Here is a 27,825-nt window from a genome sequence, read left to right as displayed (position 1 = left end):
GTCACTCTTGGCTTCCGCCTAGATGAGGTGTCCATGGAGGGGCTCCTGGCCCAGCTGTGTGGCACGGACGCGGCGCGGCCGCTCCCGCTGTGGGAAGGGGACACCACGGGCCACTGCTTCACCCAGCTGGTGCTCAGCGTCCTTCCCCACGCGCTCCTCGCTGTCCTCAGTGCCTGTCACTTGGGCACCCCAAGGTGGGTAGAGACTGCAGAGAGACACCAACTCACATCTGTCCCAGATGGCATTGGAGTTGCAAGGTCTCTGTAGGGCAGAAGCAGAATAAAGCTGACTGTTCGCACTTAGTTGAGCTAGTCACCTACCTTCTCGGAGTCTCCGCAGTTTTGAGAGGGGTTTAATGACCCAAGGCGTTTAAACACATAGTGCGGCACCTGGCATATCCTTAAAGTTGCCAATGCATCTCTCGTGCAGAGTTTTAAATGTCCGAACAGAACTGCCATGAATTGGAGGTAAACTTAGATAAACGTTTTAGCTAAAAAAAAAAAAAAAAAAAAAAAAAAAAATGGATGCTTGTGTGTAAGTTATAGGGCCAGTGTGGCTCATCACTTCCATATACCAAGCCCTGCTGTCCCTAGGCTAAAAGCCGATGTAGACTCTGCTGAAGGGAAGCTGTAAGGAGAGGAGAAACTAAATCAAAACCTTAGAACTAACTTGGTTTTGTGTTGTAAGGTGTTGGCCCCACACTCACCTTGATTTCGTATTTCGTTCTTGGATGGCCAAGTTAGTCTTTCTATCTCTTTTGCAGAATGAAGCAAAAGTCTAGAAGAAGTTAGCACAGAACCCCACAGCAAGCCTGCGCAGGCCAGGCATGCGAAACACACCTTTAATCCCAGCTCTTGGGAGGCAGAGAGAGGCAGATGAATGTTTGTGAGTCCACCTTGTAGACTCCAAGGCCAGCCTGGTCTACATAGTGAGTTTCAGGCCAGGCGTTTTAGAGAAAGACTGTCTCAAAAAAAAAAAAAAAAAAAAAGAGCTAGGCAAAGTGTCACATGCATACAGTCTAAGGAAGATCTCAGCCTGAGCCACATACTAAGAGCCTATTTCAAAACGAGGGAGCACAAAAGGAACTAAAGTATTTAGTTTACAATTAAACTTTCTTTTTAGCATGGCAAAGAGTATAACAGACTCAGGTGGGTTGTTTTGTGTTGTTGAGTTAGGGTGTTGTTCTGTATGCCCAGCCTAGAACTCCTGGAGATCTGCCTCCTTCTGCCTTCTGAATATAGGATTAAAAGAATATGCCTCCAGCCTCACCCTCAGGTTTTTTGGTCGACTGATTGATTGATTTTGCCTGAATGTATGCCTGTGCACCACGTGGGTGCAGTGCCTGAGGAGGCCAGAGGGGAGGGCATCAGATCCCCTGGGATTGGAGTTTCAGACAGCCATGAGCCACCATGTGGTGGGAACTGAACCCCTTGGTCCTCTGTAAGAGCAGCCAGTGCTCTTCACTGCTCAGCTGTCTCTCTAGCCCCAATTTCTTTCTTTCTTTCTTTTTTTTTTTTTAAAGTGCTGTAAGAGTTTTATGCATAAGAATGTTCCCCTGCGTGTATACACATGTACTACACGCATGTCTGGTAAAAGATGGCATTGGAACTAGCGTCACAGAGGGTTGTGAGCTGTCATGTGGGTGCTCTGCTGAACTCTGCAGGAACATCTCTACCTGCCCAGTTTTCTTCTATATGAACTTGGAAATGCATTCTGATATTCACTGATATAACTGTTTTCTCTTTGATTTTTATTTTTTTAAGACAAAACTTTGCTATGTAGCCTTGGCTGGCCTGGAACTCTCTATGTAGACCAGGTTGACCCCCAACCCATGGAGATCTTTGCATCTCCACCTGGTCCTGGGATTACAAGCATGTACCATCATGGCTGACCCTGCATTTGATTCTCCTTGAGAGGAGAAGGGTGTTGAGATGAGGTGTTAAATAGCCCAATTTTGGCTTGAGCTTATGGTCCTCCTAGCTCATCTCCCAAATGCTGATGTTACAGATGTAGTCCACCATACCCAGCCTATATATGAAATATTTGAGATTTTTTTTTCTTCCAGGATCTTACTATGTAGCCCTGGCTGGCCTAGAACTTACTAAGTAGACCAGGTTGACCTTGAACTCACAGAGTTCAAACTGACCTCTTGCTTCTGCCTCCCTAGTGCTGTGACTAAAGGTGTGTACCTCCACAGCTGTTTCCATTGTTCAAGTGTATTGTGTGGTGTGTGTGCGCGCTCTTGACTACTGAGACATCTCTCCAGCCTCTGTATTTAACTGTTCCCTCCCCCAACCCACCAGGGTTTCTCTGTGTAACCCAGGCTATCCTGGAACTCACTCTGTAGACCAGGCTGGATTCAGACTCAGAGATCCTCCTGTCCTCCTAAATGCTGGGATTAACAGCATGTACCACCATCACCTGGCTTGTTTTTTATTCATTGTTTGTTTGTCTTTTGAGACAGGGTTTCTCTGTGTAGCCCTGGCTGTCCTGGAACTCACTCTGTAGACCAGGCTGGCCTCGAACTCAGAAATCCGCCTGCCTCTGCCTCCCAAGTGCTGGGACTAAAGGTGTGCGCCACCACCGCCCAGCTTGGTTTTTATTCTTAATGTAAACCTTTTTTGTTGTTGTTGTGATTGTTTATGAAAAGCATTTTTGATGTTAAGAGGATATAGGCAGAACTGAAAGAAGTTCCTTGTGAGCTGAGAGGTCACACAGTGATGTACATGGCGTGTTACAATCAGGGAAAAGACAGGAGTAGAGTATTCTGAGGCTTTGTAAAATGTCCTGTTAGAGGACAAGAGCTGCAGATAAGTAAATGTCTCCTCAGGAGGCTTCAGACGGCTCTCAGGTACTTTCTTGTGGAGCCTTTTTTATAAAAAGTGCTTATCTTTGTATAAAATTCATCGGTGGTTTTTCTTTTTATTTGTTTGTTTTTTTGAGACAGGGTTTCTCTGTGTAGCCCTGGCTATCCTGGAACTCACTCTGTAGACCAGGCTGGCCTCGAACTCAGAAATCCACCTGCCTCTGCCTCCCAAGTGCTGAGATTAAAGGCGTGCGCCACCACGGTGGTTTTTCTTAATTGGAATCTTCAAGGTACATACAACCTTAACTCAGACTTGTTTGTACCTGTAGCAAAAGAATGAGTCAGAAAACCTGTGGGGAAGTTAGAAAATGAATTGGGCAATTTAGGAAGGCTTCCTGCAAGGAGAGGCTTTGGGATCCAGGATAAAGTAGGACAGGGATGCCATGTGCAGACCAGAAAAGGAATATACCTCCTCCAGCTTGTTGGAAGTGACAGGCATGTCTGAGCCCTGAGCCCTATGTCAGCCATGATAGGTTGTTTTCTTTTCTTCTCTTTTTTCTCAGGACTACCAATAACATCCTACCTCTTAATCCTGGCTGGCGCCTCCGACTGACAGCTTCCTTCCTTCTCTCCATCTTTCCGCTGCTAGACCTCCTTCCAGTTGTTTTGCCTCCAGGGTCACGCCCAGGGCCCATGTGGCTAGAGGTGCTGGCAGGGTGTGTGACAGCTGTGGCCTGGTTCACCCACAGCCTGGCCCTGTGGGCATTGGTTCACTCCCCTCATGGCCGTTCCCGTGGACCCTTGGCCTTGGCTCTGGCAGCCTTCTTACCAACCCCAGCCCTGGTACTGACCCTGTTGTGGCATTGCCAGCGAGGTACATTTCTGCCCCCACTTCTCCCAGGACCTCTGGGCCGTGTATGTCTTCTCATTCTGCAGCTGGCAGCAGTCTTGGCCTATGGGTTGGGCTGGGCAGCTCCTGGGGGACCACGGGAGCCCTGGACTCACGATCCCTTCCTGTCCTCTGAGAGTCAAGAAACAGAGGTAGCTGAAGATGGAGAGAGTTGGCTATCACGCTTTTCCTATGCCTGGTTGGCTCCATTGCTCGCTCGTGGAGTCCGAGGAGAGCTGAGGCAGCCCCAGGACACTTGCCGCCTCCCCCGCAGGCTGCATCCTGCTTACCTGGCCCGAGCCTTCCAAGCACACTGGAAGGAGGGGGCCCAACTGTGGAGGGCCCTGTATGGGGCCTTTGGATGTTGCTACCTGGCCCTTGGACTGTTGAAGATGGTGGGGACCATGCTGGGATTCTCTGGGCCTCTGCTGCTCTCCTTACTGGTGGGCTTCCTGGAGGAAGGGCAAGAGCCTCTAAGCCATGGCCTGCTCTACGTCCTGGGATTGGCCAGTGGGGCTGTGATAAGTGCTATACTCCAGAATCAGTATGGGTATGAGGTACGGAAAGTGACGCTTCAGGCACGGGTGGCTGTGCTGAGCATTCTCTACCGCAAAGCCTTGAAGCTTGGGCCTAGCCGCCCTCCAACCGGGGAAGTCCTAAACCTTCTAGGCACTGATTCCGAGAGGCTGCTTAACTTTGCTGGCAGCTTCCATGAGGCCTGGGGCCTGCCTCTGCAGCTGGCCATCACTCTCTACCTGCTGTACCAGCAGGTGGGCCTGGCCTTCCTGGCTGGGCTGGTCTTGGCACTGCTGCTGGTACCTGTCAACAAAGTGATTGCCACCCGAATCATGGCCAGTAACCAGAAGATGCTACAGCACAAGGATTCACGGGTTAAGGTGAGGGGCTGCTGGGGTCCTTTAGCCAGATGGGGGTCCCACGCAGCAGCAGGCAGAGAAGGAGTGTGAGCCGTGTCTCATCGCCATGCCACTCTTCTGTTCCTGTCTCCAGCTCATGACAGAGCTGCTGAGTGGCATTCGAGTCATCAAATTCTTCAGGTGGGAGCAGGCTCTGGGGGACCGGGTGAAGGCCTGCCGGGCTCAGGAGCTGAGGCAACTCCGCCTCATCAAATACCTGGATGCAGCTTGTGTGTACCTCTGGGCTGCGCTGCCTGTGGTGATCTGCATTGCCATCTTCATCACCTATGTCCTCATGGGGCACCAGCTCACCGCCACCAAGGTGAGAGCTAAGGAGGGGCAGCTATTGCTGTGATGAAACACCACAGCCAAAGCGAGTTGGGGAGGAAAGGGTTGATTTCACTCAGGGTCCCATACAACAATTCGTCATCCAAAGCAATGAGAGCAGAAGCTCAAGCAGGCAGGACCTGGAGGCAGGGGCTGATGCAGAGCCCATGGAGGGGTGCTGCTTACTGGCTTGCTCTTCGTGGTTTGCTCAGCCTACTTTCTTATAGAACCCAGGACCACCAGCCCAGGGGTGATGCCACCCACAATGGCCTGGGCCCTCCTCCATCGGTCACTAATTAAGAAAACGACCTATGGGCTTGCCTGCAGCCTGATCTTATGGAGACATTTTCTCAGTTGAGCTTTCTGATGACTCTAGCGTGTGTCACATTGACATAAAACTAGCCAGCAGAGAGGAAGAGGATGAGCCTAGGAAGAAATGAGGAGGGACTATAATGGGGTGGAAATGCGGGCTCAGGACTTTAGTGTCAGCTGGGGGTAGGGGAGAAAGAGGACCCCTGGTTACCTTGTCCTTTCCCAGATAAGAGGGTGTTCTCTGAAGGATTTTTTTATTACTATCTTAGATATAAAGCTCTGTGTGTTTATAAAGGAATTTCTTTCTTCCTCTCCCTTTATCTTTGACTTCCATTCAGGCCCAGACTTGGGATTGAGTCCTTTTATGGAGAAGTGCTTTTTTTCTTCCTTCCTTCCTTCCTCCCTCCCTCCCTCCCTCCCTCCCTTCCTTCCTTCCTTCCTTTCTCTCTCTCTCTCTTTTTCTTTCTCCCTCTCCCCTCTTTCTCTCTCTCTTTCTCTCTCTCTCTCTCTCTTTCTCTCTCTCTCTTTCTCTCTCTCTTTCTTTCTTTCTTTCTTTCTTTCTTTCTTTCTTTCTTTCTTTCTTTCTTTCTTTCTGACAAGGTCTCCCTGAATAACCCAAGCTGCCATCTATCTGGGACTAGGCTATTAAAAAGGCCTTTGGGGTGGGGGAATCTACAATCTAGTATTGGGTCTGGCCAGGGTTAGTGACTTTTGTTCTCCCTCGGGGATTATAAGGAAGTCTCCGAGTGACCTAGGCTGAATTTATCAAGAGAAGTTTGGGAGTTTGTGTGTAGCTCCACATCAGAGCCGGTGCTTACCAAGTATGAGGCACTGGGTCTGTCTCCAGCATCAAAGCCAGTAACCAGCATTCCTTAAGGAGCACTGAGAATGCTAGGACTCTTAGAGTAGCCATTTCTAACCCAGGGTAGCCCAGCCAACCCCTTAAGTCTGATGCTGTCCTGGTTTTGCCTCTGTGGACTTGTCACAGGGGTAACCCGGGAGCAAGACTCAGGTCATGCCCCACCTTCACCCCCACTTAGGTGTTCACAGCACTGGCACTTGTGCGCATGCTTATTCTTCCTCTCAACAACTTCCCCTGGGTGATCAATGGTCTCTTGGAATCCAAAGTATCCCTGGACCGGATCCAGCGTTTTCTTGACCTTCCAAGCTACAGCCCTGAGGCCTACTACAGCCCTGGTAAGGGAGACTAGAGGGAAGAAAGAATCCATGGTAAGGAGGGGGGTGGGATCCTTTTTTGTTGTTTTAAGACTTGTTTTATTTTATGTGTATGTATGTGTGCCTGAGTGTGTGTGTGTGTGTTTGTGTGTGTGTGCCTGAGTGTGTGTGTGTGTGTGTGTGTGCGCGCGTGTGCACCACATGTGTGCAGATACTCATGGAGGCCAGAGAGGGCATTGGATTCTTTGGAACTTAAGTTAACAAGTGTGAGCCTTAGATGTGAAGCCTGGGAACAGAGCTGGGGTCCTCTGGAAGAGTGCTCACAGCCACTGACCGTCTCTCCAGCCCTAGCCTGCTGGACGCTATGCATGGATATTTCCAGAGAAGTCAGGAACAAAATCTACACACAACAGACTCAGGTTGAATCAGCTCTGGGCAGGTAGATAAGGGACAGGTGACTCGGTGACATGCCACCGCTGGGCCCTTTGCATTCTAGCAGCTGAGTGGTAGGTGAGGAGCAAAGGGTGAGTGATGCCTTCCTGCTTAGACCCCCCCACAGAGCCCTCCACGGCACTGGAGCTGCAGGAAGCCCTGTTCTCCTGGGACCCGATTGGAGCAAGCCAGAAGACCTTCATCAGCTGCCTCCAAGTGAAAAAGGTTTGTGGGACAGACCCCTGGGAGAGTTCCCAGATAAGCAGATGCCCAGATCCATACACAAGGACTAATGCAGCTGTCAGGGTGGGGATAGGGTTTGGTGTGTGGGTTCCAGCCTGACCCCTTATGTGTGCACATCACTCCTCCTCACCACCGTACACTGTTCACACCTCTCTAGGCAGTTCACACCCACCTAGCCCACAGGTGCCTCTGCTTCTCCTTGCAGTGTCCCTTTCCAGGTGAAGGGTCAGAACAGACCCCCGGGCTTGTCCACCATCATTTCAGCCTGAAAACCTGGGAGACAGGCACAGCAGCCCCTTCCAAGGACTTTTCCAAGCAGCGTAGGTGGCCCCCCATTTAGTCTTATGAAAACAGTGATGCCTTGCAGCTTCTGACATGGCATATGTAGTCCAAGCACTTAGAGTGGGAACACTCCTACCAGGTTGGTGACCTTTCTTTACCCTGGTTCTGAATCTTGGCTCTCCTGACCTTTGTCCAACCCTTTGCCCCGCATCTCACCCTGAGCTCTCCCGCAATGGCTGAACTGCCTCTACCACACTTGGCTCGTGTTTCTGGCTTTTGTTGAATGTTTTGTTTTTATTCTTAGTTTGGGCAAGACAAGGCTAGAATTCTTAAAAGGAATTTTACCAATGTGTTGGGGGTTTTATATAAATAGATAGGTATAGTTATAGAAACCCACTGGAGCTAGCCTAAGCAAACAAGACTGTGCAATAAGAATGCATAGATGAATCAGAGTCCAGAGCAAGAACACAGCTCTTAGAAGCAGTCCGAGCCAGGCCTCAACTTGCAGCACTCTTGGCCTTCCTCTCTGCGTGTTTGCCTCACGCTGTCTGTGGGCTCTGCGCTGAGCAGCAGTGTGACTGCAGTCAGTCTTCCAGCTTGTCGGTTAGCCAGCAAGGACGAAGCTACCCGAGACCTGATCCGGCAGTCCCAGAGCAATCATAGACCTGCCTGGTGCCCACTTGCAGACAGGCCAGCCCTGCATAGTGTGGGCATCATGGACAAAGCTGGCAAAATCCCTGAGCATTTGGAAGTTTTCTTCTCGGGGCAGGAAATAGCTGTGAATGTACATTGCAACTAAGAATGAAGGCAGAGCAGCAGCTTTAGGTTGCAGATCTCAGGAAAGGGCATCTTGCAGAGCACTGCCTCTTGCCCACTGTGTTGGGATATGTAACCCAGCCCAGTGCCCCGGAGACAGGAATCCCTCCTCCCATGCCTACCTCAGCATTCCTCAGGAGTTCCCAAACACTTTCCTCTTTTCTCTGGCAGGTCTGTCTCCCTCACAGGCCGTGCAATTGAGAATAAAGCTTGCAGCTTCCTGGGGTAGATTCAGGCAGGCCCTGGGGCACACACACAACATGGGGTGGGGAGACATCTTTCTCTGAAGACCTAACTGAGGCCCAGAGAAGCATCACTTGGGGGCTGCCCTTACTCTGCAATCAGGCAGTGCTTACTGTGTTGCTTCCTTGCAGGGTATGCTGGTGGGCATTGTGGGAAAGGTGGGCTGTGGGAAGAGTTCGCTGCTGGCCGCCATCACTGGGGAGCTCCACAGGTAATGAATGTTCAGTGTGTATCCCTGACTTTGGTTTCACCCCTTCGTAGCCATTTGCTGGGTTCCTGCTGTATGTGAGAATGGTGTGAGTGGTGGGGTTGGGGGAGGGACAGCACATGTACTGAAAAGGGTACAATTCAGCCCTTTCTAGGGAGTTCAGTCTGGAGATGGGATGGTAGACAAAGTAAATCAGGGCTTAATTAGTAGAGCACTTGCCCCGCACGAACCACAGCCTTGACCTGTAGTACAGCGTAAAACTGGCCACAGTGCTGTGAGTCTGTACGCTCAGCACTCAGGAGACAGAGGCAAGAGGATAAGGTGTTTATGTCATCTGTGCCTGCTCAGCGATACATGAGACCCTGTGTCAGAAAATAAGATAAAACTAGTTGGAGGTCGATGTTCGCGTGTCTCCGCCAGTCAGATAGTTGAATATCTAGGTTGGGTATTGGGTTACACTTCTGATTGTATGGGCATCTTGTTATTGAGCATCACCAAACTTATAAAGCCTTTGATTAACATTTAACATTTGATTAACATTTTAAAAAATGCTCAGTGGTTAAGAGCACTGACTGCTCTGCCAGAGGTTCTGAGTTCAATTCCCAGCAACCACATGGTGGCTCACAACCATCTGTAATAAGATCTAATGCCCTCTTCTGGTGTGTCTGAAGACAGCGACAGTGTACCCATATATATGAAATAAATAAATAAATAAATCTTTTAAAAAAAAAGGAGAAGGGGGATGGGATAGGGGTTTTCTAGGGAGGGGAATGGGGAAAGGGGATGGCATCTGAAATGTAAATAAAATATCCAATAAAAAATAAAGAAAAATAAAAAGAACAACAATCCCCCCCCCAAAAAAAAAAAACTAGCTAAATGAATGGAGCCGGGGAGATGAGTGCATTACTAGAACAGTGGACCTCAACCTTCCTAATGGCACAGCTCTTTAATACAGGTCCTCATGACGTGGTGACCACAATTATAAAATCATTCTCATTGCTACTTCATAACTCTGCGGTTATTACCGTTGTACATCGTAATGTGAATATCTGTGGTCTCTGATGGTCCCTTAACGTTAGAGGCTATCAGCTACATCTGAGGATGCTACTGGGAGACAGGGCCTGGGCATGGAAGGGCCCAACAAGGAACTGGTCCCCATGCTGCCTTGACTCTCTGCAGGCTGTGTGGGTGGGTGGCAGTGTCAGACCTGTCCAAAGGCTTTGGACTAGCCACCCAGGAACCCTGGATCCAGTGTGCCACCATCCGAGACAACATCCTCTTTGGGAAGGCATTTGATGCCCAGCTGTACAGGGAGGTTCTGGAGGCCTGCGCCCTCAATGATGATCTCATTGTGAGTACCTGCATGACACCCTCACCTGCCTGCTTCTTGATATGTCCCTAACACTCCAGACTTGACTTGCTTCTCTGGAAAGGGCTTCTGCACAGGTGTCGCTCACCTAGGGCAAGCAGTCAGCCTTTGGGCCTCCTAGAATGTTCAGCTGCTTGGTCCCCACTTCCTTCTAAGGCTCACAGGAGAATGGGGAGAGCACTGCTCACTGCAGCTAGAAAAGCCCTGAGGCCTCTAACCCCACCTAACTAGGAAGATTCAGAAGAGTCAAGGTCTTGTTTAGAATCCTTGAGAAAGCTGTTAAATTGCCTCATACATGCAAGCCAGGTACTGAAAGCATAAAAGACAAACCAGCTTTTTTCTGTGGATTCCCAGCCAATCCCCATGCCTCCTCTAGGACCATGGTCACCATTGGCCTACCCAGATAAATATGAAACTTGCTTGGGCAGAAGGGCCTTTGCTTTTGATCAAGGAAAGTCTTGTGTCCCTTTATCATTTGCTTCACATCCTATAGGCAAGGTGGTTGCCCTACCCAAGCTTTATAAGATCTTCCTGGCTTCAAACAAGATGATTCCTATGCCTTAGTTACTTCCTATTGCTGATAAAACACCATAACCGAGGCAACTTATGGAAGAAGAGTTTATTGGGGGTTAGCCAATGTGGCAGGAAGCATGGCAGCAAGCAGACAGGCATGTGGTGGAGCAGTAACTGAAAGCTCACATCTTGAGACAATAGTCACAAAGCAAAGAGCGCTAACAGGGAAAAACAAAGACTGCCGTGACACACCCCCTCCAACAAGGCCACACCTCCCAATCCTTCCTAAACAGTTGTACCAACTGAAGACCCCGTATTCAGACTAATGAGACTGGGACCATTCTAATTTAAACCACCACAGCCTGGAAGGCGTTAATTGTCTGGTAGCTGTCAGTATTGGAATCTGGTCTTATCTCCTCTGAATCACCTGTCCCAGACTGAAATACAGTCTCAAGCTTATAAGGCCTTTTGATCTCCACATTATCTTTTTCCTACAAAGGGACAGGAGACAGGGTGTGGGGAGTTTGCTAACCACTGAGTATCTGTTCCTTCAGATCCTGCCTGCTGGAGACCAGACAGAGGTTGGAGAGAAGGGTGTGACCCTCAGCGGTGGACAGAAGGCCCGGATTGCACTTGCCCGTGCTGTCTACCAGGTAAGTTAAAGGAGTGAAGGGGCAGGTGTTGGTAGGCTGGTAGGTCAGGGAAGTGCTCCAGTGCTGTGAGGGCTTGCTGAGTAAGGGCTAGGAATATTTCCCTGTGTTTGGTTTCTCCCTCTGCCACTCCATGTTCCGAATTACTGGCCACCCCACCCCGTTTTCAGGTTCAAGACAAAAATAAAGGCCTGGGGCACTGGGGCACTGGGGCCCAGTGGCCCAGCAAAGCAGCAGACGCACGTCTCTGACTTCACACTCAGTGGGTAGAAAGTCTACCCTCGTGTCTCATCTTCTTCCTGCCATTGAGGAGTTGTTTGCACCCGTCTTTTCTGGTTGCCTTGACACCTGGGTCTAGGAGAGCCTGTAAGCCCAGCCGGAGGACTTGGGTCATGGTGCGCTGTCCATTCTGTCTAGGAGAAAGCACTCTATCTCCTTGACGACCCTCTGGCTGCTGTGGATGCAGATGTGGCCAACCACCTGTTACACAGGTGCATCCTGGGAGTGCTGAGCCACACCACCCGGCTGCTGTGCACCCACCGCACTGAGTACCTGGAGAAGGCTGATGTGGTGCTGTTGATGGAGGCCGGGCACCTGGTCCGAGCAGGTGATGCAGTGGAGAGAACACTTGCCCTGGTACAATAGAAGGACAGATAGTGTCACATACAGAGCAGATCCTGCCACTCCTCCACACATGGCCTGAGTGCATCTCAGCTCTTCCTGCCCCCACAAAGTCAGCATGAGGAAATGGGAAATGGGGGGGGGGGTCGGGGAAGAGTGTGTGACAATGTTCCTGATCCCTGAAAACCTAGCTGCCTGGGAACCTGGAGAGCAGTGACCTACAGGAGCAATCTTCTTGTAAAGGAAAGAGTGACTAAGCTCTGACAGATTATCACAGAGGGGCATGGCCACCTGCAGAACTCCCAGCAAAGCTACAGAAAAAAGTGAAGCCCGGCCGGAAGGTCGGGAAATGAGCTAGAACCTGAGCAAAGGCTCCGTGCAGGAGTGCCAGGTGACACAGTGCAGGTGGTGGTGGCTTGCTGACTCAGAGTCATACCTCTCCCTGGAACTTCTGCTGGCTACACTCACAGCCATGGACCTAATGAGTTCATCTGGGTAGGCCAGGAGGATGGCCAGAGAGGGAAAGGTGGGATTGCACACATATTTACAAAGGTATAACGTAGACCTGTAACAGCGTCCTCCCCTGCTACTGTCCAGGACCTCCCTCTGAGATTCTGCCGTTGGTACAAGCTGTCCCCACAGCCTGGGCTGAGAAGGAACAAGTGGCTGACTCAGGTATGGCCCAAAGGTGGGAGCCCATCTTATCATAGAGCCCAGGCTGGCCTCAAACACGCAGTCCTACTGAGTACTGAGATGACAGGTGTGTGCCACCACACACTGGAAAGTTGGTTGTTTCTTTGGGTTTTGTTTCCCCTCAAAGTCCTGGGAGTCAAAGCCAGGCCTTGCCTGTGCACGTCAGAGGCTGTGCCACGGGGCCCTCCCGATCTTGCTTTTCTCCGGCACACAATGGAAATGATTTTTAAAGTCTGCCTACTCCTGTAAAGCACTCATATTTCAAGCATAATCCCTCTGAGGCCTTCCTGACTCTCCCAGGCCAGTCCCCGTCTGCACACGACCTAGAGAGAACCACAGAGGAGCCGGGGTTGGAGCCGAACACATCCGGTCGCCTCGTGCAGGAGGAGAGCAAAAGCGAGGGCGCTGTGGCCCTGCACGTCTACCAAGCATACTGGAGGGCCATGGGCAGTGGCCTGGCCTCTGCCATCCTCATCTCCCTGCTCCTCATGCAAGGTGAGATGCTCCCCAGAAGTTCCTTACTTCCCCACCTGCACCGGATGGATCCCCAGTCATGTCCAGGTGCTCATGACCACAGGCACCTTGTCGGAATCACCACAAAGCTCCGAACCTTCCCAAGCACAGACAACAGCTGGGACAAAAGGGTACCCCAATTTGAGGATTCTAGGGGTCAGCTAGACATAGTGCTCTACCATAGTCTAATTTAAAACATTACTCATTTTATGTATGAGTGTTTTGCCTGCATGTATGTCTGTGCACTGTGTGCGTGCTTGGTGCACATAGTTCAAAAGAAGACATGGATCCTTTGGAACTGGAGTTATAGATGGTTGCGAACAGTCATGTGGGTATTGCGAATTGAACCTGGGTCCTCTGCAAGAGCAGCACACGTCCTTGACTGCTGAGCCAGCTCTCCAGCTCCCATTGTAGTCATCAAGGGTTCACTGTGCATCTCAAGCTGGTTGGGTTGGCCTGAATTTGCAATCCCCAAGTCTCAGTTTCTGAGTATAGAAATTATAGGTGTGCACCACCACAACTGGTTTCCATGGTTACCTTTTTCATCTGCCATCCAGACAAGTTCCATTCTACAAAATTGGTCACGTGGTCCACTGAGCTGAAAGGTGACAGGTCTAGGAACATGTACAGTAGGAAGGACCAAGGTTCCTGGTACGATGCTGAGGCCCAGGGCGGAGTACAGAGGAGGGAAGGCTCAGCAGAGGACTGAGAATGTGGTTGTTTGGGTAGAGCCAAGCAGATGAGTCTCTGCATCCTGTCCCTTCCCATCTCCATCCAGCCACGCGCAACGGTGCTGATTGGTGGCTCGCTCACTGGCTCTCTCAGCTGAAGGCAGGCAGAAATGGCTCTGAGGAGGTTCCAGCCTCCTCCAGCCCAGGCTCCACAGGACTCTTCTCCCCACAGCTGCTCATCTTCTCCCCTGGAAGCCTCTAGTGAGTGTCTGAGGCTGAGAGCAGGCCTGGTGCTCTCCAGTAGCCTTGGGAAGGGGGGTGTGGCGGGGGGGCCGGGAGGACAGGCTTGGAGCTATATATCTTAGAGGGTGGGAAAAGGTGGCCCTAGAGAACAGAGGGGCGCCCTGAGCAGCCCTTCCTTGGGCTACCTGCAATCTCCTCCCCACTGCTCAGCACCCCACTGCACAAAGCTGCTTCTAATGGCTCCTCAGATGTCCACTTCTACCTCATCGTGTACGCAACCATTGCTGGGGTCAACTCCCTCTGCACCCTTCTCCGGGCTGTGCTCTTTGCAGCAGGTGCCCTTCAAGCAGCTGCCAGTCTACACCACCGCCTACTGCATCGACTCCTCATGGTAAGGGCCTGGTGGGTGCAGGAGAGCCCCAGCTTGTTGGCCTCTCGTGCATTGCCTAAGTCCCACATTCCCAGTCCATACACTAGCCCTGACAGATGAGGCTACATGTAATAACCTCAGACCCAGAAGCTACAGAGCCAAGTACCTGCCTGGGTTTGGATCTGATGGTTTAAGCCTATAGCTTGTCACCTATAAACAGGGCAAGTAAGAGAACATTCCTTAGAGTTCATCTTGGACTTGAGTTGCTAAGGCTCGACTTTGGAAGTCATGCAAGGCCTGTTTTCTCCTTGTGTTCTTCAGTTTCTTTCCTGTCTGAACTCTTCCCATTTCCCTTTTCTTCCTTGATAAGTAACCTTACTAAGAGTATTTAATCTGTTAATTAATAACTAAGTGTATTTCATCTGTTATCTTTTTGTTTGTTTGTTGCAGAATGCCTGTTTTATGTGCATGCATGTTTAAAATTTTTTATTTCTTGTGCATGCATCATTGTGCATAATGAGACAGGATCTCATTATGTGGCTCTGGCTGTCCCAGAACTCACTCTGTAGACCAGGGTGGCCTCGAACTCACAGAGACCTGCCTGCCTCTGCCTCCGAGTGCTACTACACCTGACTTTGTGCATGTATTTTTAATCCTAATTGTTGACAATTTTAATTTAAAGCTATTTCAAAGATCCACTCTTGTCAGGCATAACGATGCACACCTATAAGCCCAGCCCTTGGAAGGCTGAGGCAGGAACCTCTTGAGTTTGAAGCCAGCCTGGGCTACATAGTAAACTCAAAGGCAGCCTATAAGACCTTGCCTTAAAAGAAAGTAAACTTAAGATGCACTGCTGTTGTGTATTCTGTCTTTTGCTTTCTCATGTATATAAGGTTAGTTGATTGACATATGGAAAGTGTTTGAGGTAATGCCTGCACCTGCTAAGTGCTCAGTTAGCAACAGGCTCTCACTACCTCCGACACTCAGTCCTCCTGCCGCTGCCTCCGGAGCAGTGAGATTATCGGTGTGTACCACCACACCCAGGCTCATTTAACAATTATTATCTCCACGCCCTTTATTAACCCGTTATAATCTCACAATAATCCTGCGAGGTCCCCTCACCCATTTTACAGCGAGGGAACTGACGCTCTGGGCATTGAGATGGCCTCGCCAAGTCCAGATCTGTGAGAGAACCAGTCCATGAGCCCGCCATTGTTTGGATCCCCCTGTTGCTGCCTAGGAGCAACCACCACTGTTGTCCCCACGAGCCAAGGAGGAGACACCAGATTGTAAGGAAACTAAGTTTGCCTAAGTGTGACTTCTGCCTCTCCTAGAATTGTTCCCACAGTAAATGCAGATGACGACACAGGCAGGGAAGAGGGGACAAGCTGTATTGAGGCTGTAACTCCCAACAGTAGTCCAAGTGGCAAGTCCTTGGCCGCACAGCCCACTTCAGCCCGGGGAGACCCAGTCCCACTGTTGTCCTTACTTTCTGCTTATTTTTTAAGACAAGGTCTCACCATGTAAATGGCTGTTAGGAACTTCCTACATAGACCAGGCTGGCCTTGAACTCCCAGAAATCTCCTTGCCTTTGCTTTCCAACTGTAGGATTAAAAGCAGGTGCCACCAAGCCCAGTTGTCTCCACACTTTTCTAAGCAGAGTGAGCAAGGTTTGTTACAGAAAAGTGAGAACTCCCTAGAGTAAAAAGTTACTGTCATCCCCATTTTTATGACAAGGATCAGGGATTTTGGAGAGAGAAACAAACTCCTTGCTGGAGTGTCACATCTCCCAAGCAGCAAGCCTAGGATTCAAGTTGAAGCCTAACTCCACCCAAGCTTTCGTTTGGTTTTGGTTTGATTTGTGCTTTTGAGGTAGGGTTTCTTGTTGCCATGACGATGACCTTGAACTAATTCTCCCACCTTCACCCTGGATGCTGGGATTATACGCCTGCACCTACGAGGCCAGGCTCAGAACCCGAGTCCTTTGATGGGCAGTGCTGATCTCCAGCTGCAGGCAGAGTTTTCCTCCAGACATCTAAGTCTCACTTGCTGGCCTAAAGTGTCCATCTTATGGAGAAAAATTGGCTCTCTGCATGTCTGACCCAGAAGATAGTGGATGTTTAGCAGGTCTTGTACGATTGCCCCTGGCCTGAGCAACTCGTCTTTTCCATCACAAGGTTGTTCTCTCCAAGTTCTGTCAATTCCTCGACATCCCGACTTTGGGGATACATTATTCTTTTTTTTTTTTTTTAAGATTTATTTATTATTATGTATACAGTATTCTGCCTGCATGTACCCCTGCAGGCTAGAAGAGAGCATCAGATCCCATTAGATGGTTGTAAGCCACCATGTGGTTGCTGGGAATTGAACTCAGGACCTCTGGAAGAGCAGTCAGTGCTCTTAACCTCTGAGCCATCTCTCCAGCCCACATTATTCTTTTTTCTACTGCAGGCCATCTTTCCTACCTCGCCCCACACCCACCTGTCCACCAGCTCTTTTTCTTCAGCCGTTGACCCTGCTCAACCACCTCCCTTCTCCAGGCACCGGTGACTTTCTATGACTCCACACCTTCGGGTCGGGTCTTGAACCGCTACTCCTCAGATGTAGCCTGTGTGGACGACAGCCTGCCCTTCCTCCTCAACATCCTGCTGGCCAATTCTGTCGGCCTGCTGGGCCTCCTCGCTGTGCTGGGTTCGGGTCTGCCCTGGCTGCTGCTCCTGTTGCCGCCTCTGGGCTTCATCTACTACCGCGTGCAGCGCCACTACAGGGCTTCCTTCCGGGAGCTGCGTCGCCTGGGCAGCCTCACCTTGTCTCCGCTCTACTCCCACCTGGCTGACACCCTGGCAGGCCTCCCTGTGCTCCGGGCTGCAGGGGCCACTTACAGGTACACTCCCAGCCGGAGTCTGGGGTGGGGATGGGTGAGGTAATGGAGAGCATACAAACGGGGTACAAGTAAAGGAGCCCAGGCTTCTTCAGAGGACAGGGAGGACACTCAGGGAATGTACACGTCAGAAGAGAGTAAGGTAGGTCAGTCAGGTGGACGCGTAGGTCAGCTTCTAGGAAGGATGCATGTCATGGGGGAGGAGTGAGAGCCACACAACTGGCTTGTCTTCCTTGCTGGTCTTCTCCAGGTTTGAGGAGGAGAACCAGCGACTCTTGGAGCTGAACCAGAGGTGCCAGTTTGCTTCCTGTGCCACGATGCAGTGGTTGGACATCCGACTGCAGCTCATGGGGGCAGCAGTGGTCAGCACCATCGCGGGCATTGCCCTGGTGCAGCACCAGCAGGGCCTTGCCAACCCAGGTGCCATCCTGAGACCCATCACCCTTATTTTAGGAGCAAGTCACTCCATATCGTTGTTCCAGATACCCTTGCATGTCTCCCTAACCCCCACCCCATCCCACCATTACCCAGTGTTCCCTGTGAGGATGCTTCATCAGTACCACCATCACTCTCAGTTTAGTGCTAAGAAAGCCACAAGTAGTGGTGGATCTGGGACGAGCCCCAGACCTGTGATGTCATCCTTCCCTCTCTCCTATGCATAGCCTTCTACTCAGCTACCATCCCACCTTGGCCGTCTGCCTGCCACCCCTCATGACCTCCTTCTCCAGGCATACTCCAAATGGCTTTCCCCACCCCTGGCCCGGGGTCCGCCATAGACCTGCTCCCCCACCCTTGAAGACCCACAGTCCAAAGCTGGGGTTCTCCCCAACACACTTCTCAGTATCCAGGGTCCCTAGCAGCTGGTACTCCTCTCCGCAGGACTGGTGGGCCTGGTGCTATCTTACGCCTTGTCTTTGACGGGCCTGCTCTCGGGCCTGGTGAGCAGCTTCACACAGACAGAAGCCATGATGGTGAGCGTCGAGCGACTGGAGGAATATTCCTGTGACATTCCCCAGGAGCCCCATGGCCAGCCACTGCAGGTACGTCTGTTCTGCCACCCCTGCCAGACATGGAGTGTCCTCCAGTCCTCCCAGTCCTTTCCCTTTGGCTCCTGGTCATCTTTTCCCTGTGTCCTTTCTCATCACCCCACACCTGTTTCCTCTGCCTTTGTTCTCATTCCCACCGTTCGTCACTCACCTCCTTCTGTCCTCCAACCTTGTCCTCACCATCATTTCTCCTTCACCTCCTTCTCACAGTCACCCCACCAGCGCATCGGCTGGCTGACCCAGGGAAGTGTGGAGTTCCAGGATGTGGTGCTGGTGTATCGGCCAGGGCTGCCAAATGCCCTGGACGGGGTGACCTTCCGCGTGGAGCCTGGAGAGAAGCTGGGCATTGTGGGCCGCACAGGCTCCGGCAAGTCTTCCGTGTTTCTGGTACTCTTCCGGCTGCTGGAGCCCAGTGCAGGGCGAGTGCTCCTGGACGGTGTGGACACCAGCCAGCTGGAGCTGGCTGAGCTCAGGTTTGGGGTCAGGAGATTTGGGAGGACGGAGGAGGGCAGTCCTCTAGGAAGGTGTAAGACAGCCAGGGCCAATGGGCAGACAGGGAAGAGGAGGTAGCCAGGTGAGGACAGGTAAGCTGTGGCCACCAGCACAGCTGATGCTCACTGGATCTTTCTTGTCCCAGGTTGGGCGCCCTTCCATAGTTCCCAGAGTATGTGCTCTGCTCCAGACACTAGCTGTTGCCTTCTAAATCAGAGCCTCTTGGGAACTGTATTCCCAAATGCCAGGAGCCCCCGGGCCCCAGCTTGGCAGGCAGTATATGGGGCAGCCTGGGGTCTGGGTCAGTTGTACTGGGTCAGTTGGCCACAGTGATCTCATCTGAGCTGTATGTGCCTCGCCTCACCCATTCCCAGTCTTCCTTAGTATCACTTTCTCTCAGTTCCACGACATGGGAAGGGGAGGAAGCTCCAGCCTAAGCCAAGAGCACTTGTCCGCCCTGCCCTGCCCCTTCCACCTCCCTCCAAAGCTGTGATGCTTGTCTGAGCCTACGGCTTGTCTGACCTTACGGCTTGACCTTCTAGCTCTATGGCCTCCTCCACCTTGGAAGTGCCCACACCCAATTCCCACTCTCTTTATTTCCTGCCTGGCCACTGCTGTCTCTGGGGTCAGTACCACAGTTCGGGCATTTGTTCTCTGGCTTTGAACACCTCACTGAAGTGTAGTCCCTTCTGGCCAGGGTCTAGGCCTTTGGTCTCTGTAGTGCTCCTCACTGTACCATGCTGTCCTATGGGGCTGACTCACTGAGGACTTGGTGGATACAGGGTGGGAAGCAGAGGGTTCTCATCCCCAGATCTCCTTAGGAGTGTCAGGCCGTGTAGGCAAGTTTGGACTTCAGCCTGACCCCCATGTCCTTGCTCCCCAGATCCCAGCTGGCCGTCATCCCCCAAGAGCCTTTCTTGTTCAGTGGGACTATTCGAGAGAACCTGGACCCCCAGGGCCTACATGAGGACAGGGCCCTGTGGCAAGCCCTAGAACAGTGCCACCTGAGTGAGGTGGCTGTTGCCATGGGTGAGTGCCAGGCGTGCTGGAAGAGCAGGCGAGAAGCAGAGAATGGGCACCGGCAATGCAGGTGTTCTGCTTACAGGTGGCCTGGACGGAGAGCTGGGTGAAAGGGGCCGGAACTTGTCCCTGGGACAGAGGCAGCTGCTGTGTCTGGCAAGAGCTCTTCTTACAGACGCTAAAGTAAGAGACCTCGGAGAGACTGGGATATGTAGAAGGAGGAGGAGGAGGTGGGTTGCAGTGCCGCCTCAGGGCAGAGCTGAAGGTGGGGAACTGTAGGGAGGTTACAGTCTCCCCGTTGCTTCCCCTCCCTGCTGCATGCTGTCCAGATCTTGTGCATTGACGAGGCCACAGCAAGTGTGGACCAGCAGACAGACCAGCTGCTCCAGCAAACCATCTGCAAACGCTTTGCCAACAAGACAGTGCTGACCATTGCCCACAGGTGTGAGAATCCTCAGGGACAGTAGAGACCTAGACCTCTGACCCTTGTAAGGACCCCCAGAGGGAGATCAAACCCCCAGAGACAGCCTTGGCTTAGACAGGGGATCAAGGCCCTCGGTAGCACATCTGGAGAGACACTATGGTTCTTCCCATAGCACAGACCCAGGAACTCAAGCCTGTGGGGACAGACCTGTGTTGTCTGGAGGGACCTGGAAGGAGATGAGGTCAGCTTTCTTTTAGGGCTTTGTGCTTCGCCCTCGCTGATGGCCTTCTCCCCCACAGGCTCAACACCATCCTAAACTCTGACCGGGTGCTGGTGCTCCAAGCTGGGAGGGTCGTGGAACTGGACTCCCCCTCAGTCCTGCGCAGCCAGCCCCATTCACTGTTCCAGCAGCTCCTGCAGAGCAGCCAGCAGGGAGCCCACTCCCTGGCAGGATGCTGAGTCTCCTGCTGGGATGTGTGCTCCTTCCCACCAGGGCGGCGGGTTTACATTCTCCTCTGCTTCTACCTCTCCTCCACATCCTCAGAGGGGACACAGCACCCTGGCTTCCTCATGAAAACCACTCCTAGGGGGTCAAAGGCCGAGACTTCCCCAGAACCAGCCCACCATGGGCCTTTTGACCCAGAATTCTGGGCCAGTTTCACTTCCATAGAAGCCCACTTGCTTTTTCATAATTTTATTTGATAAAATTCCTATCTTACATTCTGTGTTTTAAAAAAATAATATTTCTGGTATGAGGCTGAAGTCCCCTGGATGGGTGTACCAAAGCTGAGGGCTGGTGAGCCTGAGGTGTGAAGGAGGTGTGTGAGGTGTGAAGGCGGCTAGGAAGCCCCTTCCATCACAGCGCTGTGGTCTTACCAGGCTCAGGGGGCAGGTCTGGTGACAGAGGGAACCCTGCTGGCAGCATGCTAACCTGACACTCCTGATCCTGCCGAGCTGGGGCATAGTGTGGGGCTGGGTAGCAACAGGGCCCACTGGGGCATATGCCTCGGCGCCATGCCCTCAGGGTCAGCAACACAGTGGCCAGGACCAGAGCAGCAGTGAGGGACCCAAACACCACCAGGGCAACCAGACTAGACTCACCAAGCCCAGCCTCTTGTCTTCGCACCACCTCCTTTACGGAGATCCTTAGCAGGCCCGCCCCTGCACTGTGAGGGGCTGGCCCCGTAGCAGGTACAACTGCAGCTGAGGTGGGCGTTTGTGGGGTGCCCGTTGTGGCAGGGTCTGGGGTAGGTAAGACAAGCTCACAAGTCTTGCCACCATAGCCACTGGGGCACAGACAGTCAAAGTCATGGACACGGTCCCTGCAACGGGCGCCTCTCTGACACGGGCGACTGGCACAGTCATCTAGGTTGATGGTGCAGAAGCGTCCAGCGAAGCCCTCAGGACAAAGGCAGGAAAAGCGGTTTATGCCATCAATACATGTGGCACCGTTAGCGCAAGGCCTCATCAGACAGTCATCCACATTGACCTCACAGTGGGCACCCATGAATCCTGCCAAGCAGCGGCATGTGAAGTTGAGGGCAAAACCCTGGTTGTCCTGGCACTGCCCTCCATTCCGGCACGGGAAGCTGAGGCGGGAGCCGGAGAGAGCATTCAGTGTCCGACCACTGACTTTCCCTCTGTCTCTGTCTCTCTGTCTCTGTCTCTGAGTTTCAAATAAGCTTATTTTTTAAAATGAGAATAAAAATAGCCAAATCGTGTGGGTTAAATGTGAGAGCCCAATGTCAAGCAGCTAGCACGTGGCCTGGCTCAGAGCAGAGCTGCCTGTTATCCCCACAGGCTCTTAGACCGTAGCGGAAGTGGGGCAAGTCCAGCCCTGTGGACGTTTCATAATCTGCACAGGGAGAGCCAGCTAGCTCTTAAGGCTGCATGTCTGCTTTTGTGAGAAAGAAAGGGAGTCCTTGGTGCCTCCCCTCCCACGCCACCCTCCTCCACCGAAACACCATTTGTGGAGAAGAAATAGCTTGGGTACAAAAAGGTTGAGCATATATGAACCAGGTACACTGTCACAGTGAGGCTTTTATCCTGAGATAGCCCTGCATGGGTCTGACAGCCCCCACCCCCCAACTCCACTGCCTCTTTCCTAGATACCAGATTCTGGTCTAGCTTCCCCAGGATCCAGCACTCACCCTGCCTGCTCACAAGGTCCAGCCTTGCGCTCACAGCCACGTCCATGGAAGCCTGGCAGGCACACACAGTGGTACTCACCACCCCCGTCATATACACACTGGCCTCCATTCTGGCAGGGTGACTGTGAGGTACAGATGTGCTCATCTGGAGAGGAGGCAAGAAGATGCCCTCGTATTTGGTCCCCAGGACCCACGTGGTCTAGATCCAACGCTCTTTGAATGTGGCTCATACTTCAGACCTACCCCTGGCCAGCAGCTGGGGGAAAGTATACTGAAGTCATGTTCTGGAAACCCCGGGTCTTGGCTATGGTAGTCTGGGTCAAATTGACTTTAGACAAGTTACAGCTCTTCTGTGGACCATAGTTTTATCATGTTTAAAATGGGTACAATTTGGGGTTGGAAGAGATGTCTCAGCAGTTAAGAGCACACTAGCTACTCTTCCAGAGGTCCTAAGTTCAATTCCCAGCACCTACATGGCAGCTCACAATCTGATACCCTCTTCCTGTCTGCAGGCATACACACAGACAAACAACCTATATACATAAAAAAAATCTAAAAAAAAATGCATACAATTTTTAGTCGCATCACGGGGTTGTTGAGAATCCTTTCACACACCAAGGAAGGGTCAGATAAGGAAGACTATTTGAGGATTTGAACATGACACAACAGATGCTCAGTAAATAGTGAACGTTAGTGGACATTCTAGAACGCATGCGCTCTATGGCCAATAGCACATCCACCCTACCTTTGTCACAGAACTTTCCTGCCCAGCCACTGTGGCAGATGCACTGCCAGGGCTGGTGGCAGGTACCATGCTGGCAGCCGGGCATCTTCACGCAACGCTCACAGTGCAGCCCCTCCCAGCCTGGGTCACACCTGGTGGGGAAAGCACAGCATCAGGGAGTGTGTGTGTGTGTGTGTGTGTGTGTACATGTGTGTGTATGTATGTGTGTATGTACATGTATCTGTGCATTCATGTGTGTGTATGTGCATGTGTCTGTGTGTTCGTGTGTATGTGTGTGTGTGTGTAAAGTAGAACCAGAAATTCTAGAAACTAGTGGGATATACTACAGCCCCAAAGGAAAAGCAGATCAACCCCAGGTAGGTGCAGGGCTGGCCAGATGGACACTTAAGCAATCAGACAGACCGCAGCGTTCAAGTTCGGCATCTACATTTTGTCTAGCCTTCCATAACCTGTTTTCTCACCCGAACACTGAAAATGCCTCTCTTGAAGAGTATCCTTAAATAAAACAATGTCTTAAAACCTCTGGTGCCATCCCTGGAGTGTCTGGTTATGCACATTTGAGTGAGTGACCTTCTGAGGTCTCCAGGACCTTCTTCCCTTCAGACTCTGGAAGGAGTGACTGGGTTGTTTTGTTGGGGGGGTGGGTGTTTTGGGTTTTTTTGTCTCATGTAGACCAGGCTAGCATGGAATCCTGATCTTTCTAGCATCACTTCACAATCACTAAAATCACAGGTATGTGTCAACACACCAGCTCTATGATTTTTGTTGTTTTGTTTTTTGAGACAGGGTACCTCCATGTAGCTGTGGCAGTCCTAGAACTCCCACTCTGTAGACCAGGCTAGCCTCAAACTCAAGATTGCTTTGCCTCTGCCTCCCAAGTGTTGGGATTAAAGGTGCCACTGCCCAGCGACTTATTTTTTATAAGCACACCAAGGATGTCTAGTCTCAAGTACCCCAGCTCCATGCCAAGTATCTGCCCTGGTCGTCCCTTCTCATGTCCAAATCCTTCCTTCCCTGCCACAGAATTTGCCCAGTCTGCAGAGGCGAGTCAATGGTAGACTTCTCCAAGAAACAGCCACCCTCCCCCCTGCAGCCACCCTCCCCTGCAGCCACCCTCTCCCTACAGCCACTCTCCCCCCTGCAGCCACCCTCCCCCTGCATCCCTTCTCTTCCGTTTCCTCTTTCCTGTGGCTCTCAGTCCCTAAACTCTCAAGCTTCAGGTGTCTCTATGGGCATCTTGAGGGACAGAAGCCCTTGAGAGAAGAAAAAGTTGGATACACAAGCTCTTAAGTGAGAGGTAAAATGAGATACGGGGAGGGGAGGGGACTGGTCATCCTGTTGTGTAAAAACAAACGATGGGGGGGGGGGGGGCTTAGGCGCCTAGATACTGTTCCAGGTTTTTGACCTTGGGTGTGGAAGACCGAAAAGTGGGGAGTAAAGGATTTGAGGCATGTGTGCAGGTGAAGTACCTGCAGGAGCCGTCAGGAGCGCAGCAGCCGTGGGCCAGGTCACAGTGGGAGCTGCAGTCATCCGCTGAAAGAGATTGGTGTAGTGGGCGTGAGTCTGGGTCCGAGTCTGGCTTCCCAGGCGCGAGACTTAGCAGGGGTTTCAGTAGTCAAACGGACTAAACTCATGGGCACCGACGACGAGAGTCCCATTCCAAAGAGAGCACCTAGATCTCACCAGCCCAATGGAACGGGGCGGCTGCAGTGCTGTCTCTAGCCGGCAGAGGTCAACGTGCCAGCGAGGACAGCTGAGGAGGGCCGGGACCCAATCCCTGGGGCACGCTCACCTCCGGCAGGCTGGCTGGTTGCCCCCAGGATGCACAGCAGGCACACGAGATTTAGGCAGCGGCAGCCGCTGGGCATGGTCAGTTCCGGCCTCAGGAGGGACGGACGGATGAACGGCTAGACGTGTCGACACCTGTGGGATGGCACTAGCTGGGAAGTGGCTTGACATAGAGATAGCGGCACTGATACCGGTTCCAAGTGACAGGAACCAGAGAAGGAGAGGGACTCCTGGGGTGGAGAGTGGAAGGGCGGGGGCGAGGAAGGGATGAGCGACGAAGGGACTGGAGGCAGGAACCCACTAGCCAGGTCTGCGAGAAAGAGGCCAAAGGATTGGCAGCAGTGAGCGTAGCCACGGCGCGGGAACGGCCAGGGCTGCGATCGCGAACCAGGTGGAGGGGTCCATAGGGATGCGGACAGCGCTGAGTGGCGAGCGCGACGGGACGCGGGGCCTGGGGCGTGGGGTGGAACGGCTCCCAGTTCCTGGCTGCAAGAGATCTCCACCCGGGTCCTCCGACATCCACCCACCCAGGCCTGGCTCTCACAGTCCCCCAACACCCCGCTCGCTCCATCTTGCTTGGGCCTGAGGTCCCCACTAGGGGACCGCGTCCTCCTAGCTTCTCACCTCTGGCTGGGAGGCGACGCGTTCCCAGGACGAAGAGTCAAGCGGGATCCGACGGGCTGGGCCAGGGGGCCGCCCCTAGCTGGCCGCGGGGCTCGGCACCGAGGTGGCTGCCATGCCAGCCGAGCGCTCCGGAATCTGGGGCTGCAGGCGACCCCGAGCGGCGGCAGCGGCTCCTCGCGCGCTCGGCCCCCTGCCAGGGGCGGCGTGTGCCGGCGGAGCCCGCCTCTCCCCTCCCGCCGCCGTGGCCCGCCCCGCACCGACTGCGCCCCGCGCCCACCTCCGCTGCGCACGGCCACACCTCGCGCTGCCACTGGGCCCTGGCACCACCAGCCCTCCTCGCCCCTCCCTTCGCGGCCCCCAGCCCCCTAGCTTCGCTTTCCTCCTCCGAAATTAGAAAATCAAAGGAACTGAAATGGGCATACACTGTAAAGCGCGGGCTGAAGGTGCGCGCCCTGCTGTTTTCCCATCTTCTCGCCCACCCCACCCGCTCGCCCCACTCTGCCCCTCACCCACGCCCGCCTCTGCGCGCCCCGGTCTACTGCGCATCATGATTTTCATTAGCCTTTCTAGGTTCTCATGTTTTAGCCCGAGCACACTGAAGCCATGCTTGCTCGCCACCTTCCTCCTGTCACCAGCCCACGCCTCCCTGGCTTGCAGAGCCTTCGTCACTGGCTTCGTAGGTCAGCGCGTGCTCTCTGTGGGTTTCTTTCTTTCTTCATTACCTCTTCCAGGGTGGATCATTTCTACATAAATATCCCAGTGTACTCTCCGTTCTCCCCTCCCTTCTGCTCCCAGTCTTCACAGCCCGTTCCTTTCCAAGCCCACCCTTGGGAAGCCTGCCTGGATCAGACACTGCCTATCGTTGTTCCCCCACAAGTCCTTGCCACTGAACGTCCGTCCCCACATCCGTTCACGGCTCCACATCTCGGACTGAGAGAGTTTTGTATTGAGAAAGGGTGGGGAGAATTGCCCCTGTAGGCCTCCTTACCCCTCAGAGCCAAAGACTCAAAAATCCAAGGAAGACAAAGACCCCAAAACGTATATTGGTTGTTGTTTGGTTGGGTAAGTGTGCAGAAGGGGAAAGCAGCCCACAGTCTCTAGGTCTTCATATGGAACTTTCCTGTCTTTAAATTGAATACATTGGAAGGTGACTTCCCTAACTGCACAGAGTGGCTTCCTACTGCGGAGAGCAGAGGGACAGGGCAATGCCCACCATCTACACCTGACAACACTCGCTAGCTGACTTCCTCTTGCCTGGGGGCTCTCTGAATTTGAGTCACGGGTGGACTTCTAGCGTTCCTTTCTTTTGTTCTAAGTTTTGTTGTTTTCTTTTAGTAAAAATTGCAAACCCAAAGCATCAACAATTAGTGTAGAAAATGTAAGCTTGACATGCTAGCTTAACGTGACTAGTAAGTCGCCTTTTTGAAGTCTAAAGGATTCTAAAATACGAGGATTTCAAGATGAAAGCAGCCTGGGCTACATAAGAATCAATCTCTCTCTCTCTCTCTCTCTCTCTCTCTCTCTCTCTCTCTCTCTCTCTCTCTCTCTCTCTCTCATAGAAACCCAGAGTGGGGAGGTGAGGGAGAGAAACTGTGGACTCCATTGTTAGCAATAGTTCTCTCTCTGTGTGTGATAAGATGAGAGAATCTTTGCCTGTCTTCTTGATTGATGGATTCATTCATTCATTCATTCCCTTTCTTTCAACAAGATCTCAAGTAACCCAGACTGGTCAGGAACTTGCCATGTAGCTAAGGATATCTTTGAATTCCTGACCCTCCTTAGTGTCAAAATCACAGGCATGCATTTACCACACTGGCTCAGACTTTTTTCTCATTAATACTTTGTATCATCTCTATTTTTCTCACAATGAACACGTATAATGTTCTAAAAACTGAAGTATATACCGTACATTATATATGTCTAATACTTATATTCATACTTATGTTTGTCCTTTTTGAAATAAAGGGAAGGAAAAAATCAATCAGTCAAGAAGGCAAACAAAGATTCCATATTTGTTCAATATATACTACTTTTTTGTGTCATTATAAATTCATTCAGCAAATAGGTATTGAGCACGTACATACAACAGATGTCATTCCAGGCGCAGGAGAGTCCTGAGAAACAGTGCCTCCACCCGCTTCTCCCCCCACCCTCCCAGTGCTGAAGACAGATCCCAGATCCGCATATACAGAAGGCAAACCACTCTGCCTGTGGAGCGGCTTCATTTACAGTGATGGGTGACTGAGCCGCAGACGTTGTGAGGAAGGAGCACCCCACCCCCGTTCATTGATGGAATATATTAAAATTCACTGATACAATTCTGACGCTCCTGCAGCTTTGGCAATTGACACATCACCTGCCTCC

The 27,825-nt window shown here is 52.0% G+C and overlaps 2 protein-coding genes across 5 annotated transcripts; one reads left to right on the top strand and one right to left on the bottom strand.

The window, feature by feature from the left end:
- The first annotated feature begins 33 nt into the window (after positions 1 to 33).
- On the top strand, positions 34 to 20,872 carry Abcc10 (ATP binding cassette subfamily C member 10). Of its 4 annotated transcripts, none has more exons than XM_076915296.1 (21): positions 34 to 194; positions 3,370 to 4,591; positions 4,704 to 4,931; positions 6,289 to 6,445; positions 6,972 to 7,081; positions 8,572 to 8,651; positions 9,828 to 9,999; positions 11,085 to 11,183; positions 11,598 to 11,787; positions 12,399 to 12,476; positions 12,795 to 12,989; positions 13,786 to 13,939; positions 14,132 to 14,312; positions 16,832 to 17,175; positions 17,423 to 17,592; positions 18,052 to 18,212; positions 18,429 to 18,691; positions 19,594 to 19,739; positions 19,816 to 19,913; positions 20,060 to 20,172; positions 20,454 to 20,872. In XM_076915296.1, the coding sequence occupies exons 1-21, from the start codon at positions 34 to 36 to the stop codon at positions 20,611 to 20,613; spliced, it is 4,482 nt and encodes a 1,493-aa protein (XP_076771411.1). In that variant the 3' UTR covers positions 20,614 to 20,872. The 4 variants fall into 4 exon arrangements, with proteins under 4 accessions (XP_076771411.1, XP_076771412.1, XP_076771414.1 ...); XM_076915297.1 differs by having other exon boundaries at positions 19,816 to 19,960; positions 20,454 to 20,592; XM_076915299.1 differs by lacking the exons at positions 20,060 to 20,172; positions 20,454 to 20,872 and adding an exon at positions 19,253 to 19,335.
- Positions 20,873 to 21,010: 138 nt separating this feature from the next.
- Positions 21,011 to 25,657, bottom strand: Dlk2 (delta like non-canonical Notch ligand 2). The gene is made up of 6 exons (XM_034521584.2): positions 25,462 to 25,657; positions 24,842 to 24,972; positions 24,519 to 24,582; positions 23,050 to 23,180; positions 22,305 to 22,449; positions 21,011 to 21,743 (listed from the first exon to the last, which is right to left on the bottom strand). Exons 2-6 carry the CDS (start codon positions 24,915 to 24,917, stop codon positions 21,011 to 21,013), a joined length of 1,149 nt encoding a protein of 382 aa, XP_034377475.1. The 5' UTR covers positions 24,918 to 24,972; positions 25,462 to 25,657.
- Positions 25,658 to 27,825: the final 2,168 nt, after the last annotated feature.

This window comes from Arvicanthis niloticus, chromosome 17 (genome assembly GCF_011762505.2).
Source record: "Arvicanthis niloticus isolate mArvNil1 chromosome 17, mArvNil1.pat.X, whole genome shotgun sequence".
Classification (NCBI taxonomy): Eukaryota; Metazoa; Chordata; class Mammalia; order Rodentia; family Muridae; genus Arvicanthis; species Arvicanthis niloticus.
The sequence above is the reverse complement of the archived record's forward strand: the minus strand, read 5'-3'. Positions and strand labels throughout refer to the sequence as shown.

Excerpts from the sequence above, each read along its gene's own strand:
- Abcc10 (XM_076915296.1), top strand. The coding sequence starts at position 34 with ATGGAGGGGCTCCTGGCCCAGCTGTGTGGCACGGACGCGGCGCGGCCG. Across the intron at positions 11,788-12,398 it reads CGGGCACCTGGTCCGAGCAG|GACCTCCCTCTGAGATTCTG; the intron begins GTGATGCAGTGG and ends GCTACTGTCCAG. Across the intron at positions 17,176-17,422 it reads GCTGCAGGGGCCACTTACAG|GTTTGAGGAGGAGAACCAGC; the intron begins GTACACTCCCAG and ends GGTCTTCTCCAG.
- Dlk2 (XM_034521584.2), bottom strand. The coding sequence starts at position 24,917 with ATGCCCAGCGGCTGCCGCTGCCTAAATCTCGTGTGCCTGCTGTGCATC. Across the intron at positions 24,583-24,841 it reads AACCAGCCAGCCTGCCGGAG|CGGATGACTGCAGCTCCCAC; the intron begins GTGAGCGTGCCC and ends AATCTCTTTCAG. Across the intron at positions 23,181-24,518 it reads GCTCCTGACGGCTCCTGCAG|GTGTGACCCAGGCTGGGAGG; the intron begins GTACTTCACCTG and ends TTTCCCCACCAG.